The sequence below is a fragment of the Myxine glutinosa genome, chromosome 4 (genome assembly GCF_964187855.1).
Source record: "Myxine glutinosa chromosome 4, kmMyxGlut1.1, whole genome shotgun sequence".
Lineage (NCBI taxonomy): Eukaryota > Metazoa > Chordata > Myxini > Myxiniformes > Myxinidae > Myxine > Myxine glutinosa.
Window position 1 is genome coordinate 21,226,805 of NC_136264.1, and position 21,645 is coordinate 21,248,449.

The following is a 21,645-nucleotide window of genomic DNA, read 5'->3' on the forward strand; positions in this document are numbered from 1 at the left end:
AGGAGCTTCGATGTCCCAAACACAGTCCATGTTGGAATAGATGTATTGAGGATATCCAGGAGATGAGAGCCAGCCTTCTGCTCGCACTTGTCCACCACAGGGCACTGTTGAGAAAAATAAAAGAGAGGTTAAATTTTTACAACTCAATGCATTCAACTTCAATCTATATAATTGAACAGAACTGTATTATCAAATATCTATCCTTCATGGAGACCTCAGCTTTTCTACAGGTTAGCAATAGAGATGAAGGTTGTGTTCTATAAATACAGGTCTTTTGAAATGAAGTTTTCCACCTACAAATTGCTTGAGGTGCATGCGTACATAGAAACCCTGAGTAACGATGCAAATCAGGGCGGCTCTCTCCCTTCCATACCTTTGCCTCCCAGATAAGGACTAAAGAATGAAACTGACAACAAAACTTTTAAAGAAGCTGCAAGTACTTGTGAATGTACCTACGAGAAAGGGATGCACCTCAATCTCTACAACAAAACAGTTGGAGAACTTCCTGATCAACTCGTCCAAAGAGTTGATATGTTAAGTCTGTATTGCAAAAACTCCTGGCGATGTGCACCTGTGAAAGGCCAGAGATTGTGCTGCGTTCTAACCAAACCTTCGGGCTTCTTAACACGGATGGGAAGGTCATATCTGTGGCATGTCGAGTTATAGGTCAGGTTAAAATTTTAACAATTATTCTCAACCACGTTTGGGAGGTGGGGTGAGACGGGGTTGAGGGAAGGGGAGGGGAGGTTGGGAGTGGGAGTCAATGGGTTGTGAGTGCCGTAATAAATATATGTATATTTTGTTCCGGGGCCACAAGATAAACCAGAACTGTGAACAGTGATGATAGGCTTCCAGGAAAAATGGCCGCCATATCACGTGACTGATGATCATTTTCAATAAATTCTCCTCATGGGTAGTCAATCATATCTGTAAATTTTGGTTTGTATCAGTTAAGCGGTTCTGGAGACAGATTTCCTTTTTTCCCCTTAAATCCAAGAGGGCCACAATATCACGTGACTGATGACGTCATAGTCTACAAATATTTTTTCCCACATCAGTAGTTCATCATATGTATGACATTTTGCATTGCCCGGGACTCACATTCCCCGGGTTCTCAAAACCGTGAAGAGGTACTCCAGAAAGGATTTTTTTTAGCTTAAATTCAAGATGGCGGCCAAACCACATGACTGATGACATCATAGTTTGCAAATATTCTCCACCATCGGAATGTAATCATGCGTTTCAAATTCCGTATCCGATCAGGTCAGCGGTTTCAGAGAAGTAGGTTTTCAAAGTTTTATTTTTTAATTCAACATGGCCGCCAAACCACGTGACCAATGACGTATTTTTTCGTTAACTTTTATCCTTATGGCTTGGGGATCATATTTGTAAAATTTCGCATTTGTCTGTTCAGCAGTTCTGGAGAAGATGTTTGAGGTTGATGATGTCAGAGGCAATGTCAGCCAATGTAAGTCAAAATTTAAAAAAACTAAATTGATGATGCTCTAAGTTACATTGGTATCTATAATGAGTTAAAGTTTCGTAGAGTTGTCGATGTGAGATGCCGAGATGAGGCATGCCTAGCTGTAGCAGGCTTCTCAGAATCGTCTTCACAAAATGTGTGAGAATAATAATAATCCTTACGAGAACAAAAGGCTTCAAGTGGGAATCTCACTGGAAGCAAAATTACACTCGATTTTTGCATCTATTGGTGAAAGGAGAAGTGTCCGTTCATGTGTGTGTTTGTGTGTGTGTGTGTGTGTGTGTGTGTGTGTGTGTGTGTGTGTGTGTGTGTGTGTGTGTGTGTGTGTGTGTGTGTGCCACACACACAGCACATGTGCAAAAGGCCTCGTTTAGCAGTCATATGTCATTTTGAAAGTCCTCCCATATTGGCGGTTATCATCAACTAAATAGCACATATTGACCAGACATGGATGTAATCTGCAAAGTATTCGAATGAAAGAACATTTCAGGACAAAACGCAAGAATGTATCTGAAATGTATCGGGTATCTGATAATGCTGTAACCTCAGAAATATTTCGACCAATGAGTTAGATTGAACAATACCTGTTGTGAAAGCCATTGTTGCAGGTTGGCTATATTTGCCGTTGTAAGAGGAAGTTACAGTCACTGTGTAATTCTTTCCAGGAACAAGACGTGTAATATCAAGTTCTGTGCCGTACACAGTTCGGGAATTCATCGAGTATCTGTTTTGAGACCAGGTCACTTGATATCTGTAGCTGTTTTTGTTGGGATCGTTTGGAGCCGTCCATCTTACAGAAGCAAACATAACATCCTGTTCGACCACCGTGATATTCAATGGAGGGGAAGGAGCTGGGAAATACAACATTATCATGTTAATGCAAACGTTTTTGCTTTGGTATTGTTGTGGATTCATCAAGGAGCAAAAGTTTGGGACAGAATATCCAAGAAATATCGAGAGAAATTTGGCTTCATGCTTTGATAACTGAAAGAAACCCAAGCCACATGTCAGTCATATTCATTGCTTACTGAGGAACACAGAATCAGTTTGAAACAACCACAGCAGAGTATATTATGAGATATATCATTCGAGAAGTGTCCACTTTTGCTTGCAAAATCGAATATTCTCAAGTGTATTGGTTGGTGTGGCCTGTTGTTCTGTCTGTGCGTCAATTGCCTCCAGGTTGCAATTCCCCACCGACTTCACGAAACATAACCAACTGGAAGAGCAACTCAAAAGGTAGATGCCTCTTGTGACGTCCAAAGTTCAAAAGGTCAAATGTCAAGGTGACATAAAATCCTTAACTTTCATTCAATTTACTTGAGATCTGAACAGAATTTGCAGAGTGGGTAATTGAATGAGTTTGTTAATCAAAAGCTGGAGGTCTATTGTTTTTGAGATCCAAAGGACAAGGTGCAGGAACTGATTTTGCAAGTTGCCATCCAAGAATGATTGCTTGTAAATTAATTGCAAACTCGAATATTTTTCAAATATATTGGTCGGTTGAGTTTGGTATTCTGTCTGCTTATTTTTCTGTGTTTTTGTCACTCACCTACAGGTCACAATTCTAAACCGATCGTCATGAAACTTCACCAAGATGCAGAGGTCGTCACAATTGAGAAGCCTTTTGATTTTGAGGTCAAAGGTAATCTGGAGGTCAAATTTCCAAAATCGCCATTTTCCATCCGATTGACTTGTAAATTGAAAAACTTTTGCATGTTGAGTCAACATATTGGAAAACCAACTATTTTTGAGGTCAAAAGGACAAAGGACAAGTCACGGTCATTATTTCCAAAATCATAAATTTTCATCAGAAAAAAATCATCAAATTTCATCTGATTGACTTGAAAATTAAACAGCAATTGCACAGTGCCTCACTGAATTGGGAAACAAACTATTTTAAGGTCAAAAGGTCAAAGGTCAACTCAGGGTCAAGCTTCTAATGTCATCAATTTCATATGAAAAATCTTCAATTTTAGTCCAATTGACCCCGAGCTTCGATCAACATCGTCAATTTTAATATTGATGAAATTGACAATTTGATGTATCCATGGCAACCTTTTTGGGGGGGAGGGGTGGATTTTGCAAGTATCGTGCTCTGCATGACGTCTTCTTGTTTGTTTATCTTCTTTGATTTGTTTTGATTTGTGTTCTTTGAATTGGTTGAATTTGTATCAAAAAGTTAAAGACCACTTTGTGTGTTTCTGTCACCAAACTAATCAACATCAATGTCGTGTATCTGTTTTGTAATTACCTGTTTGCACAGCAATGGTGGAAGGAATGCTTTCGGTGCCATTACACTGGGAAGAGATGGACACAGCATAGGTCGATCCAGGTGAAAGTCCTGTGATTGTCAGTTCCTTGTTTGTTGTGGTGTGGGTTTGAGTTTTGTTTCCAGAAGAGAACAAAGACACAAAACTGATGAACGTGTTGTTTTCGTCTTTCGGTACAATCCAGCTGATGGTGACGAATGTCATGTTCGATGAGGTTACTCGAAGATCGGCAGGAATGCAGGCATCTGTGAAGATAAACACAAAAACACGTGATGAGTGTGGATTCACAAATACATACGGAAGGTACATTTGAAAAGGATGAATATGTTTTCACCCCTGTCTCTTTGTCTGTCTGTCTGCCTTTGAACAGGATATCTCAAAAAGTTAAAAACAGATTCGGAAGAAACTTGGTGGACAGGTTGGGCGTGTCACAAGGAAGATTTAATTCAATTTTGGTGAAGACCCAAATCTGGATGCAGATCCGATCATTTTTTTTGGAATCTCCACCATTGCGCGTCGAGCTAAAATTAATTTCGCAAATTATCTCAAGAGGTTATGGACGGATTTGGACGAAACTTGGTGGACTGGTTGGGTGTGTGACAAGGACGAATCTTTTTGATCTTGGTGAAGATCTGAATATGGATTCGGACACGAGATTTATTTAATTTTTTCAGTGATTCTTCACCATTGAGCGATCGGACGTAAAGCGATAAATAACATGATATTTTAAAAAGTTATGGATGAGTTATGACTGAACTTAGTAGACGAGTTGGTTCGCTGACAAGAACAAGCCGATTAGACTTTGGTTCAGGTCCGAATCCAGATCCGGCCTATCAATGGGATACAAAACATAAACTGTTCAGCCTGGCGGAGGGAGGTACATGCTCAACCGAGTACCATTCTAGTTCAGATGATGTTTCACACTGAACGCATGCCTCAACTCTCTTTCATTCTCTCATTAACTACACCCTCCACTCCCCTTCTATGAAGGGGAAAATTGTGTTGAGAATATTCTTGTTATATCTCTCCTTTGGTTGTGGACATTTGGTGCTGTGCTTGTAATCAGACGTTGGGAATGCTACAAGAAAGGGACAATTGTGGGTTGTTATGCAGGGTTCCGTTGACTTGCACTTTGATTGGTTTGTTCATCCTTGAACTTCTTAACTTCAGGGGTTCAATAGGATACTTTAGCTTTTGATTTTTTCACTTCCCCTTTTGCATTTGCATCGTTTTCAAAATGTAATTGAGAATGTAAATGTTGTGTCTACCACATCAACTGCACTGGATTAAACGACTGTCTTATCTTTAACATAAATTTACAAATGGAATCTGCTCAGTTATGGTTCTGGTTTTCCAAAGTCATTTCTAAATTTAAGGTTCTGGGAACCATCCTGTCGGTCACTTTCAGCAATCTATTTTCTGATGTTATCACATAAACATTTTGAGGTTAAATACCACCTTTTAGAGGCCATTTTTCCCCGCAAGCGGGGGTTGGCCTTTTTCGGGAACTGTGGTTGTTGTTTTTCGGTCCCCTTTTTGAAGCAATGTTTTACGGCCGGATGCCCTTCCTGACGCCAACCCTTTTTGCCGCCTTTAACGACAAGCAGGGAATTACCAGTGAACTGGTACTCAATTTGCCGACCTCGGAAGGATGACAGGCTGAGTCAACCCCCCTGGCGTTAATTCAGCGATTGACCGGGATTCGAACCCAGGATCCTAGGATCCTAAGCCGGCACCCTAGCCGCTAGCCCAACACCAGGGACCGGCAACAACACCAGGTTAAATGAGGAACAGAAATTTAGTAAATTCAAACCCAAAAAAATTGAAGAAAATACTGCAATAAAGATCAAAGAAGAATACTGTACATCATAAAATCTGTGAATAACATTGAGTTTTTCCCTCATCAAAATCAATGGGTGGGGCATTTTCAACAATGGCATAAAATCAAAATTCTACCTTGTGATGATAAAGTGACGTTGAAGCGTCTTGTGCTGTAATAGGAACTCTTATGATAAAATACCCGCATCGTGTTGGAAGGAGATACAATTGTTCGACCAACGTCTGAATAACGGCACATGGTGATGTCTCCCTGAGATGTCTGATTGTATCCGACAGCAAGCCAGCTCCCGTAACACCGTGATGATGATGAATAATAATAATAATTCAGATCCACCACGGTCAGTAACACAACGTGTCCAAGAGGAGCTTCGATGTCCCAAACACAGTCCATGTTGGAATAGATGTATTGAGGATATCCAGGAGATGAGAGCCAGCCTTCTGCTCGCACTTGTCCACCACAGGGCACTGTTGAGAAAAATAAAAGAGAGGTTAAATTTTTACAACTCAATGCATTCAACTTCAATCTATATAATTGAACAGAACTGTATTATCAAATATCTATCCTTCATGGAGACCTCAGCTTTTCTACAGGTTAGCAATAGAGATGAAGGTTGTGTTCTATAAATACAGGTCTTTTGAAATGAAGTTTTCCACCTACAAATTGCTTGAGGTGCATGCGTACATAGAAACCCTGAGTAACGATGCAAATCAGGGCGGCTCTCTCCCTTCCATACCTTTGCCTCCCAGATAAGGACTAAAGAATGAAACTGACAACAAAACTTTTAAAGAAGCTGCAAGTACTTGTGAATGTACCTACGAGAAAGGGATGCACCTCAATCTCTACAACAAAACAGTTGGAGAACTTCCTGATCAACTCGTCCAAAGAGTTGATATGTTAAGTCTGTATTGCAAAAACTCCTGGCGATGTGCACCTGTGAAAGGCCAGAGATTGTGCTGCGTTCTAACCAAACCTTCGGGCTTCTTAACACGGATGGGAAGGTCATATCTGTGGCATGTCGAGTTATAGGTCAGGTTAAAATTTTAACAATTATTCTCAACCACGTTTGGGAGGTGGGGTGAGACGGGGTTGAGGGAAGGGGAGGGGAGGTTGGGAGTGGGAGTCAATGGGTTGTGAGTGCCGTAATAAATATATGTATATTTTGTTCCGGGGCCACAAGATAAACCAGAACTGTGAACAGTGATGATAGGCTTCCAGGAAAAATGGCCGCCATATCACGTGACTGATGATCATTTTCAATAAATTCTCCTCATGGGTAGTCAATCATATCTGTAAATTTTGGTTTGTATCAGTTAAGCGGTTCTGGAGACAGATTTCCTTTTTTCCCCTTAAATCCAAGAGGGCCACAATATCACGTGACTGATGACGTCATAGTCTACAAATATTTTTTCCCACATCAGTAGTTCATCATATGTATGACATTTTGCATTGCCCGGGACTCACATTCCCCGGGTTCTCAAAACCGTGAAGAGGTACTCCAGAAAGGATTTTTTTTAGCTTAAATTCAAGATGGCGGCCAAACCACATGACTGATGACATCATAGTTTGCAAATATTCTCCACCATCGGAATGTAATCATGCGTTTCAAATTCCGTATCCGATCAGGTCAGCGGTTTCAGAGAAGTAGGTTTTCAAAGTTTTATTTTTTAATTCAACATGGCCGCCAAACCACGTGACCAATGACGTATTTTTTCGTTAACTTTTATCCTTATGGCTTGGGGATCATATTTGTAAAATTTCGCATTTGTCTGTTCAGCAGTTCTGGAGAAGATGTTTGAGGTTGATGATGTCAGAGGCAATGTCAGCCAATGTAAGTCAAAATTTAAAAAAACTAAATTGATGATGCTCTAAGTTACATTGGTATCTATAATGAGTTAAAGTTTCGTAGAGTTGTCGATGTGAGATGCCGAGATGAGGCATGCCTAGCTGTAGCAGGCTTCTCAGAATCGTCTTCACAAAATGTGTGAGAATAATAATAATCCTTACGAGAACAAAAGGCTTCAAGTGGGAATCTCACTGGAAGCAAAATTACACTCGATTTTTGCATCTATTGGTGAAAGGAGAAGTGTCCGTTCATGTGTGTGTTTGTGTGTGTGTGTGTGTGTGTGTGTGTGTGTGTGTGTGTGTGTGTGTGTGTGTGTGTGTGTGTGTGTGTGCCACACACACAGCACATGTGCAAAAGGCCTCGTTTAGCAGTCATATGTCATTTTGAAAGTCCTCCCATATTGGCGGTTATCATCAACTAAATAGCACATATTGACCAGACATGGATGTAATCTGCAAAGTATTCGAATGAAAGAACATTTCAGGACAAAACGCAAGAATGTATCTGAAATGTATCGGGTATCTGATAATGCTGTAACCTCAGAAATATTTCGACCAATGAGTTAGATTGAACAATACCTGTTGTGAAAGCCATTGTTGCAGGTTGGCTATATTTGCCGTTGTAAGAGGAAGTTACAGTCACTGTGTAATTCTTTCCAGGAACAAGACGTGTAATATCAAGTTCTGTGCCGTACACAGTTCGGGAATTCATCGAGTATCTGTTTTGAGACCAGGTCACTTGATATCTGTAGCTGTTTTTGTTGGGATCGTTTGGAGCCGTCCATCTTACAGAAGCAAACATAACATCCTGTTCGACCACCGTGATATTCAATGGAGGGGAAGGAGCTGGGAAATACAACATTATCATGTTAATGCAAACGTTTTTGCTTTGGTATTGTTGTGGATTCATCAAGGAGCAAAAGTTTGGGACAGAATATCCAAGAAATATCGAGAGAAATTTGGCTTCATGCTTTGATAACTGAAAGAAACCCAAGCCACATGTCAGTCATATTCATTGCTTACTGAGGAACACAGAATCAGTTTGAAACAACCACAGCAGAGTATATTATGAGATATATCATTCGAGAAGTGTCCACTTTTGCTTGCAAAATCGAATATTCTCAAGTGTATTGGTTGGTGTGGCCTGTTGTTCTGTCTGTGCGTCAATTGCCTCCAGGTTGCAATTCCCCACCGACTTCACGAAACATAACCAACTGGAAGAGCAACTCAAAAGGTAGATGCCTCTTGTGACGTCCAAAGTTCAAAAGGTCAAATGTCAAGGTGACATAAAATCCTTAACTTTCATTCAATTTACTTGAGATCTGAACAGAATTTGCAGAGTGGGTAATTGAATGAGTTTGTTAATCAAAAGCTGGAGGTCTATTGTTTTTGAGATCCAAAGGACAAGGTGCAGGAACTGATTTTGCAAGTTGCCATCCAAGAATGATTGCTTGTAAATTAATTGCAAACTCGAATATTTTTCAAATATATTGGTCGGTTGAGTTTGGTATTCTGTCTGCTTATTTTTCTGTGTTTTTGTCACTCACCTACAGGTCACAATTCTAAACCGATCGTCATGAAACTTCACCAAGATGCAGAGGTCGTCACAATTGAGAAGCCTTTTGATTTTGAGGTCAAAGGTAATCTGGAGGTCAAATTTCCAAAATCGCCATTTTCCATCCGATTGACTTGTAAATTGAAAAACTTTTGCATGTTGAGTCAACATATTGGAAAACCAACTATTTTTGAGGTCAAAAGGACAAAGGACAAGTCACGGTCATTATTTCCAAAATCATAAATTTTCATCAGAAAAAAATCATCAAATTTCATCTGATTGACTTGAAAATTAAACAGCAATTGCACAGTGCCTCACTGAATTGGGAAACAAACTATTTTAAGGTCAAAAGGTCAAAGGTCAACTCAGGGTCAAGCTTCTAATGTCATCAATTTCATATGAAAAATCTTCAATTTTAGTCCAATTGACCCCGAGCTTCGATCAACATCGTCAATTTTAATATTGATGAAATTGACAATTTGATGTATCCATGGCAACCTTTTTGGGGGGGAGGGGTGGATTTTGCAAGTATCGTGCTCTGCATGACGTCTTCTTGTTTGTTTATCTTCTTTGATTTGTTTTGATTTGTGTTCTTTGAATTGGTTGAATTTGTATCAAAAAGTTAAAGACCACTTTGTGTGTTTCTGTCACCAAACTAATCAACATCAATGTCGTGTATCTGTTTTGTAATTACCTGTTTGCACAGCAATGGTGGAAGGAATGCTTTCGGTGCCATTACACTGGGAAGAGATGGACACAGCATAGGTCGATCCAGGTGAAAGTCCTGTGATTGTCAGTTCCTTGTTTGTTGTGGTGTGGGTTTGAGTTTTGTTTCCAGAAGAGAACAAAGACACAAAACTGATGAACGTGTTGTTTTCGTCTTTCGGTACAATCCAGCTGATGGTGACGAATGTCATGTTCGATGAGGTTACTCGAAGATCGGCAGGAATGCAGGCATCTGTGAAGATAAACACAAAAACACGTGATGAGTGTGGATTCACAAATACATACGGAAGGTACATTTGAAAAGGATGAATATGTTTTCACCCCTGTCTCTTTGTCTGTCTGTCTGCCTTTGAACAGGATATCTCAAAAAGTTAAAAACAGATTCGGAAGAAACTTGGTGGACAGGTTGGGCGTGTCACAAGGAAGATTTAATTCAATTTTGGTGAAGACCCAAATCTGGATGCAGATCCGATCATTTTTTTTGGAATCTCCACCATTGCGCGTCGAGCTAAAATTAATTTCGCAAATTATCTCAAGAGGTTATGGACGGATTTGGACGAAACTTGGTGGACTGGTTGGGTGTGTGACAAGGACGAATCTTTTTGATCTTGGTGAAGATCTGAATATGGATTCGGACACGAGATTTATTTAATTTTTTCAGTGATTCTTCACCATTGAGCGATCGGACGTAAAGCGATAAATAACATGATATTTTAAAAAGTTATGGATGAGTTATGACTGAACTTAGTAGACGAGTTGGTTCGCTGACAAGAACAAGCCGATTAGACTTTGGTTCAGGTCCGAATCCAGATCCGGCCTATCAATGGGATACAAAACATAAACTGTTCAGCCTGGCGGAGGGAGGTACATGCTCAACCGAGTACCATTCTAGTTCAGATGATGTTTCACACTGAACGCACGCCTCAACTCTCTTTCATTCTCTCATTAACTACACCCTCCACTCCCCTTCTATGAAGGGGAAAATTGTGTTGAGAATATTCTTGTTATATCTCTCCTTTGGTTGTGGACATTTGGTGCTGTGCTTGTAATCAGACGTTGGGAATGCTACAAGAAAGGGACAATTGTGGGTTGTTATGCAGGGTTCCGTTGACTTGCACTTTGATTGGTTTGTTCATCCTTGAACTTCTTAACTTCAGGGGTTCAATAGGATACTTTAGCTTTTGATTTTTTCACTTCCCCTTTTGCATTTGCATCGTTTTCAAAATGTAATTGAGAATGTAAATGTTGTGTCTACCACATCAACTGCACTGGATTAAACGACTGTCTTATCTTTAACATAAATTTACAAATGGAATCTGCTCAGTTATGGTTCTGGTTTTCCAAAGTCATTTCTAAATTTAAGGTTCTGGGAACCATCCTGTCGGTCACTTTCAGCAATCTATTTTCTGATGTTATCACATAAACATTTTGAGGTTAAATACCACCTTTTAGAGGCCATTTTTCCCCGCAAGCGGGGGTTGGCCTTTTTCGGGAACTGTGGTTGTTGTTTTTCGGTCCCCTTTTTGAAGCAATGTTTTACGGCCGGATGCCCTTCCTGACGCCAACCCTTTTTGCCGCCTTTAACGACAAGCAGGGAATTACCAGTGAACTGGTACTCAATTTGCCGACCTCGGAAGGATGACAGGCTGAGTCAACCCCCCTGGCGTTAATTCAGCGATTGACCGGGATTCGAACCCAGGATCCTAGGATCCTAAGCCGGCACCCTAGCCGCTAGCCCAACACCAGGGACCGGCAACAACACCAGGTTAAATGAGGAACAGAAATTTAGTAAATTCAAACCCAAAAAAATTGAAGAAAATACTGCAATAAAGATCAAAGAAGAATACTGTACATCATAAAATCTGTGAATAACATTGAGTTTTTCCCTCATCAAAATCAATGGGTGGGGCATTTTCAACAATGGCATAAAATCAAAATTCTACCTTGTGATGATAAAGTGACGTTGAAGCGTCTTGTGCTGTAATAGGAACTCTTATGATAAAATACCCGCATCGTGTTGGAAGGAGATACAATTGTTCGACCAACGTCTGAATAACGGCACATGGTGATGTCTCCCTGAGATGTCTGATTGTATCCGACAGCAAGCCAGCTCCCGTAACACCGTGATGATGATGAATAATAATAATAATTCAGATCCACCACGGTCAGTAACACAACGTGTCCAAGAGGAGCTTCGATGTCCCAAACACAGTCCATGTTGGAATAGATGTATTGAGGATATCCAGGAGATGAGAGCCAGCCTTCTGCTCGCACTTGTCCACCACAGGGCACTGTTGAGAAAAATAAAAGAGAGGTTAAATTTTTACAACTCAATGCATTCAACTTCAATCTATATAATTGAACAGAACTGTATTATCAAATATCTATCCTTCATGGAGACCTCAGCTTTTCTACAGGTTAGCAATAGAGATGAAGGTTGTGTTCTATAAATACAGGTCTTTTGAAATGAAGTTTTCCACCTACAAATTGCTTGAGGTGCATGCGTACATAGAAACCCTGAGTAACGATGCAAATCAGGGCGGCTCTCTCCCTTCCATACCTTTGCCTCCCAGATAAGGACTAAAGAATGAAACTGACAACAAAACTTTTAAAGAAGCTGCAAGTACTTGTGAATGTACCTACGAGAAAGGGATGCACCTCAATCTCTACAACAAAACAGTTGGAGAACTTCCTGATCAACTCGTCCAAAGAGTTGATATGTTAAGTCTGTATTGCAAAAACTCCTGGCGATGTGCACCTGTGAAAGGCCAGAGATTGTGCTGCGTTCTAACCAAACCTTCGGGCTTCTTAACACGGATGGGAAGGTCATATCTGTGGCATGTCGAGTTATAGGTCAGGTTAAAATTTTAACAATTATTCTCAACCACGTTTGGGAGGTGGGGTGAGACGGGGTTGAGGGAAGGGGAGGGGAGGTTGGGAGTGGGAGTCAATGGGTTGTGAGTGCCGTAATAAATATATGTATATTTTGTTCCGGGGCCACAAGATAAACCAGAACTGTGAACAGTGATGATAGGCTTCCAGGAAAAATGGCCGCCATATCACGTGACTGATGATCATTTTCAATAAATTCTCCTCATGGGTAGTCAATCATATCTGTAAATTTTGGTTTGTATCAGTTAAGCGGTTCTGGAGACAGATTTCCTTTTTTCCCCTTAAATCCAAGAGGGCCACAATATCACGTGACTGATGACGTCATAGTCTACAAATATTTTTTCCCACATCAGTAGTTCATCATATGTATGACATTTTGCATTGCCCGGGACTCACATTCCCCGGGTTCTCAAAACCGTGAAGAGGTACTCCAGAAAGGATTTTTTTTAGCTTAAATTCAAGATGGCGGCCAAACCACATGACTGATGACATCATAGTTTGCAAATATTCTCCACCATCGGAATGTAATCATGCGTTTCAAATTCCGTATCCGATCAGGTCAGCGGTTTCAGAGAAGTAGGTTTTCAAAGTTTTATTTTTTAATTCAACATGGCCGCCAAACCACGTGACCAATGACGTATTTTTTCGTTAACTTTTATCCTTATGGCTTGGGGATCATATTTGTAAAATTTCGCATTTGTCTGTTCAGCAGTTCTGGAGAAGATGTTTGAGGTTGATGATGTCAGAGGCAATGTCAGCCAATGTAAGTCAAAATTTAAAAAAAACTAAATTGATGATGCTCTAAGTTACATTGGTATCTATAATGAGTTAAAGTTTCGTAGAGTTGTCGATGTGAGATGCCGAGATGAGGCATGCCTAGCTGTAGCAGGCTTCTCAGAATCGTCTTCACAAAATGTGTGAGAATAATAATAATCCTTACGAGAACAAAAGGCTTCAAGTGGGAATCTCACTGGAAGCAAAATTACACTCGATTTTTGCATCTATTGGTGAAAGGAGAAGTGTCCGTTCATGTGTGTGTTTGTGTGTGTGTGTGTGTGTGTGTGTGTGTGTGTGTGTGTGCCACACACACAGCACATGTGCAAAAGGCCTCGTTTAGCAGTCATATGTCATTTTGAAAGTCCTCCCATATTGGCGGTTATCATCAACTAAATAGCACATATTGACCAGACATGGATGTAATCTGCAAAGTATTCGAATGAAAGAACATTTCAGGACAAAACGCAAGAATGTATCTGAAATGTATCGGGTATCTGATAATGCTGTAACCTCAGAAATATTTCGACCAATGAGTTAGATTGAACAATACCTGTTGTGAAAGCCATTGTTGCAGGTTGGCTATATTTGCCGTTGTAAGAGGAAGTTACAGTCACTGTGTAATTCTTTCCAGGAACAAGACGTGTAATATCAAGTTCTGTGCCGTACACAGTTCGGGAATTCATCGAGTATCTGTTTTGAGACCAGGTCACTTGATATCTGTAGCTGTTTTTGTTGGGATCGTTTGGAGCCGTCCATCTTACAGAAGCAAACATAACATCCTGTTCGACCACCGTGATATTCAATGGAGGGGAAGGAGCTGGGAAATACAACATTATCATGTTAATGCAAACGTTTTTGCTTTGGTATTGTTGTGGATTCATCAAGGAGCAAAAGTTTGGGACAGAATATCCAAGAAATATCGAGAGAAATTTGGCTTCATGCTTTGATAACTGAAAGAAACCCAAGCCACATGTCAGTCATATTCATTGCTTACTGAGGAACACAGAATCAGTTTGAAACAACCACAGCAGAGTATATTATGAGATATATCATTCGAGAAGTGTCCACTTTTGCTTGCAAAATCGAATATTCTCAAGTGTATTGGTTGGTGTGGCCTGTTGTTCTGTCTGTGCGTCAATTGCCTCCAGGTTGCAATTCCCCACCGACTTCACGAAACATAACCAACTGGAAGAGCAACTCAAAAGGTAGATGCCTCTTGTGACGTCCAAAGTTCAAAAGGTCAAATGTCAAGGTGACATAAAATCCTTAACTTTCATTCAATTTACTTGAGATCTGAACAGAATTTGCAGAGTGGGTAATTGAATGAGTTTGTTAATCAAAAGCTGGAGGTCTATTGTTTTTGAGATCCAAAGGACAAGGTGCAGGAACTGATTTTGCAAGTTGCCATCCAAGAATGATTGCTTGTAAATTAATTGCAAACTCGAATATTTTTCAAATATATTGGTCGGTTGAGTTTGGTATTCTGTCTGCTTATTTTTCTGTGTTTTTGTCACTCACCTACAGGTCACAATTCTAAACCGATCGTCATGAAACTTCACCAAGATGCAGAGGTCGTCACAATTGAGAAGCCTTTTGATTTTGAGGTCAAAGGTAATCTGGAGGTCAAATTTCCAAAATCGCCATTTTCCATCCGATTGACTTGTAAATTGAAAAACTTTTGCATGTTGAGTCAACATATTGGAAAACCAACTATTTTTGAGGTCAAAAGGACAAAGGACAAGTCACGGTCATTATTTCCAAAATCATAAATTTTCATCAGAAAAAAATCATCAAATTTCATCTGATTGACTTGAAAATTAAACAGCAATTGCACAGTGCCTCACTGAATTGGGAAACAAACTATTTTAAGGTCAAAAGGTCAAAGGTCAACTCAGGGTCAAGCTTCTAATGTCATCAATTTCATATGAAAAATCTTCAATTTTAGTCCAATTGACCCCGAGCTTCGATCAACATCGTCAATTTTAATATTGATGAAATTGACAATTTGATGTATCCATGGCAACCTTTTTGGGGGGGAGGGGTGGATTTTGCAAGTATCGTGCTCTGCATGACGTCTTCTTGTTTGTTTATCTTCTTTGATTTGTTTTGATTTGTGTTCTTTGAATTGGTTGAATTTGTATCAAAAAGTTAAAGACCACTTTGTGTGTTTCTGTCACCAAACTAATCAACATCAATGTCGTGTATCTGTTTTGTAATTACCTGTTTGCACAGCAATGGTGGAAGGAATGCTTTCGGTGCCATTACACTGGGAAGAGATGGACACAGCATAGGTCGATCCAGGTGAAAGTCCTGTGATTGTCAGTTCCTTGTTTGTTGTGGTGTGGGTTTGAGTTTTGTTTCCAGAAGAGAACAAAGACACAAAACTGATGAACGTGTTGTTTTCGTCTTTCGGTACAATCCAGCTGATGGTGACGAATGTCATGTTCGATGAGGTTACTCGAAGATCGGCAGGAATGCAGGGATCTGTGAAGATAAACACAAAAACACGTGATGAGTGTGGATTCACAAATACATACGGAAGGTACATTTGAAACGGATGTATATGTTTTCACCCCTGTCTCTTTGTCTGTCTGTCTGCCTTTGAACAGGATATCTCAAAAAGTTAAAAACAGATTCGGAAGAAACTTGGTGGACAGGTTGGGCGTGTCACAAGGAAGATTTAATTCAATTTTGGTGAAGACCCAAATCTGGATGCAGATCCGATCATTTTTTTTGGAATCTCCATCATTGCGCGTCGAGCTAAAATTAATTTCGCAAATTATCTCAAGAGGTTATGGACGGATTTGGACGAAACTTGGTGGACTGGTTGGGTGTGTGACAAGGACGAATCTTTTTGATCTTGGTGAAGATGTGAATATGGATTCGGACACGAGATTTATTTAATTTTTTCAGTGATTCTTCACCATTGAGCGATCGGACGTAAAGCGATAAATAACATGATATTTTAAAAAGTTATGGATGAGTTATGACTGAACTTAGTAGACGAGTTGGTTCGCTGACAAGAACAAGCCGATTAGACTTTGGTTCAGGTCCGAATCCAGATCCGGCCTATCAATGGGATACAAAACATAAACTGTTCAGCCTGGCGGAGGGAGGTACATGCTCAACCGAGTACCATTCTAGTTCAGATGATGTTTCACACTGAACGCATGCCTCAACTCTCTTTCATTCTCTCATTAACTACACCCTCCACTCCCCTTCTATGAAGGGGAAAATTGTGTTGAGAATATTCTTGTTATATCTCTCCTTTGGTTGTGGACATTTGGTGCTGTGCTTGTAATCAGACGTTGGGAATGCTACAAGAAAGGGACAATTGTGGGTTGTTATGCAGGGTTCCGTTGACTTGCACTTTGATTGGTTTGTTCATCCTTGAACTTCTTAACTTCAGGGGTTCAATAGGATACTTTAGCTTTTGATTTTTTCACTTCCCCTTTTGCATTTGCATCGTTTTCAAAATGTAATTGAGAATGTAAATGTTGTGTCTACCACATCAACTGCACTGGATTAAACGACTGTCTTATCTTTAACATAAATTTACAAATGGAATCTGCTCAGTTATGGTTCTGGTTTTCCAAAGTCATTTCTAAATTTAAGGTTCTGGGAACCATCCTGTCGGTCACTTTCAGCAATCTATTTTCTGATGTTATCACATAAACATTTTGAGGTTAAATACCACCTTTTAGAGGCCATTTTTCCCCGCAAGCGGGGGTTGGCCTTTTTCGGGAACTGTGGTTGTTGTTTTTCGGTCCCCTTTTTGAAGCAATGTTTTACGGCCGGATGCCCTTCCTGACGCCAACCCTTTTTGCCGCCTTTAACGACAAGCAGGGAATTACCAGTGAACTGGTACTCAATTTGCCGACCTCGGAAGGATGACAGGCTGAGTCAACCCCCCTGGCGTTAATTCAGCGATTGACCGGGATTCGAACCCAGGATCCTAGGATCCTAAGCCGGCACCCTAGCCGCTAGCCCAACACCAGGGACCGGCAACAACACCAGGTTAAATGAGGAACAGAAATTTAGTAAATTCAAACCCAAAAAATTTGAAGAAAATACTGCAATAAAGATCAAAGAAGAATACTGTACATCATAAAATCTGTGAATAACATTGAGTTTTTCCCTCATCAAAATCAATGGGTGGGGCATTTTCAACAATGGCATAAAATCAAAATTCTACCTTGTGATGATAAAGTGACGTTGAAGCGTCTTGTCCTGTAATGGAAACTCTTATGATAAAATACCCGCATCGTGTTGGAAGGAGATACAATTGTTCGACCAACGTCTGAATAACGGCACATGGTGATGTCTCCCTGAGATGTCTGATTGTATCCGACAGCAAGCCAGCTCCCGTAACACCGTGATGATGATGAATAATAATAATAATTCAGATCCACCACGGTCAGTAACACAACGTGTCCAAGAGGAGCTTCGATGTCCCAAACACAGTCCATGTTGGAATAGATGTATTGAGGATATCCAGGAGATGAGAGCCAGCCTTCTGCTCGCACTTGTCCACCACAGGGCACTGTTGAGAAAAATAAAAGAGAGGTTAAATTTTTACAACTCAATGCATTCAACTTCAATCTATATAATTGAACAGAACTGTATTATCAAATATCTATCCTTCATGGAGACCTCAGCTTTTCTACAGGTTAGCAATAGAGATGAAGGTTGTGTTCTATAAATACAGGTCTTTTGAAATGAAGTTTTCCACCTACAAATTGCTTGAGGTGCATGCTTACATAGAAACCCTGAGTAACGATGCAAATCAGGGCGGCTCTCTCCCTTCCATACCTTTGCCTCCCAGATAAGGACTAAAGAATGAAACTGACAACAAAACTTTTAAAGAAGCTGCAAGTACTTGTGAATGTACCTACGAGAAAGGGATGCACCTCAATCTCTACAACAAAACAGTTGGAGAACTTCCTGATCAACTCGTCCAAAGAGTTGATATGTTAAGTCTGTATTGCAAAAACTCCTGGCGATGTGCACCTGTGAAAGGCCAGAGATTGTGCTGCGTTCTAACCAAACCTTCGGGCTTCTTAACACGGATGGGAAGGTCATATCTGTGGCATGTCGAGTTATAGGTCAGGTTAAAATTTTAACAATTATTCTCAACCACGTTTGGGAGGTGGGGTGAGACGGGGTTGAGGGAAGGGGAGGGGAGGTTGGGAGTGGGAGTCAATGGGTTGTGAGTGCCGTAATAAATATATGTATATTTTGTTCCGGGGCCACAAGATAAACCAGAACTGTGAACAGTGATGATAGGCTTCCAGGAAAAATGGCCGCCATATCACGTGACTGATGATCATTTTCAATAAATTCTCCTCATGGGTAGTCAATCATATCTGTAAATTTTGGTTTGTATCAGTTAAGCGGTTCTGGAGACAGATTTCCTTTTTTCCCCTTAAATCCAAGAGGGCCACAATATCACGTGACTGATGACGTCATAGTCTACAAATATTTTTTCCCACATCAGTAGTTCATCATATGTATGACATTTTGCATTGCCCGGGACTCACATTCCCCGGGTTCTCAAAACCGTGAAGAGGTACTCCAGAAAGGATTTTTTTTAGCTTAAATTCAAGATGGCGGCCAAACCACATGACTGATGACATCATAGTTTGCAAATATTCTCCACCATCGGAATGTAATCATGCGTTTCAAATTCCGTATCCGATCAGGTCAGCGGTTTCAGAGAAGTAGGTTTTCAAAGTTTTATTTTTTAATTCAACATGGCCGCCAAACCACGTGACCAATGACGTATTTTTTCGTTAACTTTTATCCTTATGGCTTGGGGATCATATTTGTAAAATTTCGCATTTGTCTGTTCAGCAGTTCTGGAGAAGATGTTTGAGGTTGATGATGTCAGAGGCAATGTCAGCCAATGTAAGTCAAAATTTAAAAAAACTAAATTGATGATGCTCTAAGTTACATTGGTATCTATAATGAGTTAAAGTTTCGTAGAGTTGTCGATGTGAGATGCCGAGATGAGGCATGCCTAGCTGTAGCAGGCTTCTCTGAATCGTCTTCACAAAATGTGTGAGAATAATAATAATCCTTACGAGAACAAAAGGCTTCAAGTGGGAATCTCACTGGAAGCAAAATTACACTCGATTTTTGCATCTATTGGTGAAAGGAGAAGTGTCCGTTCATGTGTGTGTTGTGTGTGTGTGTGTGTGTGTGTGTGTGTGTGTGTGTGTGTGTGTGTGTGTGTGTGTGTGTGTGTGTGTGTGTGCCACACACACAGCACATGTGCAAAAGGCCTCGTTTAGCAGTCATATGTCATTTTGAAAGTCCTCCCATATTGGCGGTTATCATCAACTAAATAGCACATATTGACCAGACATGGATGTAATCTGCAAAGTATTCGAATGAAAGAACATTTCAGGACAAAACGCAAGAATGTATCTGAAATGTATCGGGTATCTGATAATGCTGTAACCTCAGAAATATTTCGACCAATGAGTTAGATTGAACAATACCTGTTGTGAAAGCCATTGTTGCAGGTTGGCTATATTTGCCGTTGTAAGAGGAAGTTACAGTCACTGTGTAATTCTTTCCAGGAACAAGACGTGTAATATCAAGTTCTGTGCCGTACACAGTTCGGGAATTCATCGAGTATCTGTTTTGAGACCAGGTCACTTGATATCTGTAGCTGTTTTTGTTGGGATCGTTTGGAGCCGTCCATCTTACAGAAGCAAACATAACATCCTGTTCGACCACCGTGATATTCAATGGAGGGGAAGGAGCTGGGAAATACAACATTATCATGTTAATGCAAACGTTTTTGCTTTGGTATTGTTGTGGATTCATCAAGGAGCAAAAGTTTGGGACAGAATATCCAAGAAATATCGAGAGAAATTTGGCTTCATGCTTTGATAACTGAAAGAAACCCAAGCCACATGTCAGTCATATTCATTGCTTACTGAGGAACACAGAATCAGTTTGAAACAACCACAGCAGAGTATATTATGAGATATATCATTCGAGAAGTGTCCACTTTTGCTTGCAAAATCGAATATTCTCAAGTGTATTGGTTGGTGTGGCCTGTTGTTCTGTCTGTGCGTCAATTGCCTCCAGGTTGCAATTCCCCACCGACTTCACGAAACATAACCAACTGGAAGAGCAACTCAAAAGGTAGATGCCTCTTGTGACGTCCAAAGTTCAAAAGGTCAAATGTCAAGGTGACATAAAATCCTTAACTTTCATTCAATTTACTTGAGATCTGAACAGAATTTGCAGAGTGGGTAATTGAATGAGTTTGTTAATCAAAAGCTGGAGGTCTATTGTTTTTGAGATCCAAAGGACAAGGTGCAGGAACTGATTTTGCAAGTTGCCATCCAAGAATGATTGCTTGTAAATTAATTGCAAACTCGAATATTTTTCAAATATATTGGTCGGTTGAGTTTGGTATTCTGTCTGCTTATTTTTCTGTGTTTTTGTCACTCACCTACAGGTCACAATTCTAAACCGATCGTCATGAAACTTCACCAAGATGCAGAGGTCGTCACAATTGAGAAGCCTTTTGATTTTGAGGTCAAAGGTAATCTGGAGGTCAAATTTCCAAAATCGCCATTTTCCATCCGATTGACTTGTAAATTGAAAAACTTTTGCATGTTGAGTCAACATATTGGAAAACCAACTATTTTTGAGGTCAAAAGGACAAAGGACAAGTCACGGTCATTATTTCCAAAATCATAAATTTTCATCAGAAAAAAATCATCAAATTTCATCTGATTGACTTGAAAATTAAACAGCAATTGCACAGTGCCTCACTGAATTGGGAAACAAACTATTTTAAGGTCAAAAGGTCAAAGGTCAACTCAGGGTCAAGCTTCTAATGTCATCAATTTCATATGAAAAATCTTCAATTTTAGTCCAATTGACCCCGAGCTTCGATCAACATCGTCAATTTTAATATTGATGAAATTGACAATTTGATGTATCCATGGCAACCTTTTTGGGGGGGAGGGGTGGATTTTGCAAGTATCGTGCTCTGCATGACGTCTTCTTGTTTGTTTATCTTCTTTGATTTGTTTTGATTTGTGTTCTTTGAATTGGTTGAATTTGTATCAAAAAGTTAAAGACCACTTTGTGTGTTTCTGTCACCAAACTAATCAACATCAATGTCGTGTATCTGTTTTGTAATTACCTGTTTGCACAGCAATGGTGGAAGGAATGCTTTCGGTGCCATTACACTGGGAAGAGATGGACACAGCATAGGTCGATCCAGGTG

At 40.1% G+C, this 21,645-nt stretch overlaps 2 protein-coding genes across 2 annotated transcripts in view; both read right to left on the reverse strand.

The window, feature by feature from the left end:
• The window catches only part of LOC137424489 (cubilin-like), a 425,110-nt gene that overhangs the window by 352,706 nt on the left and 50,759 nt on the right, over window positions 1-21,645 (reverse strand). The gene's annotated exons all lie outside the window — the stretch shown is intronic.
• LOC137425810 (cubilin homolog) overlaps window positions 14,362-21,645 on the reverse strand; it is a 15,481-nt gene continuing 8,197 nt past the window's right edge. The window contains exons 3-5 of the mRNA XM_078775084.1: window positions 15,609-15,872; window positions 14,531-14,653; window positions 14,362-14,381 (exon numbers count right to left, since the gene is read on the reverse strand). Coding sequence (XP_078631210.1) covers window positions 14,362-14,381; window positions 14,531-14,653; window positions 15,609-15,872 — 407 coding nt within the window. The remainder of the gene's footprint in view (window positions 14,382-14,530; window positions 14,654-15,608; window positions 15,873-21,645) is intronic.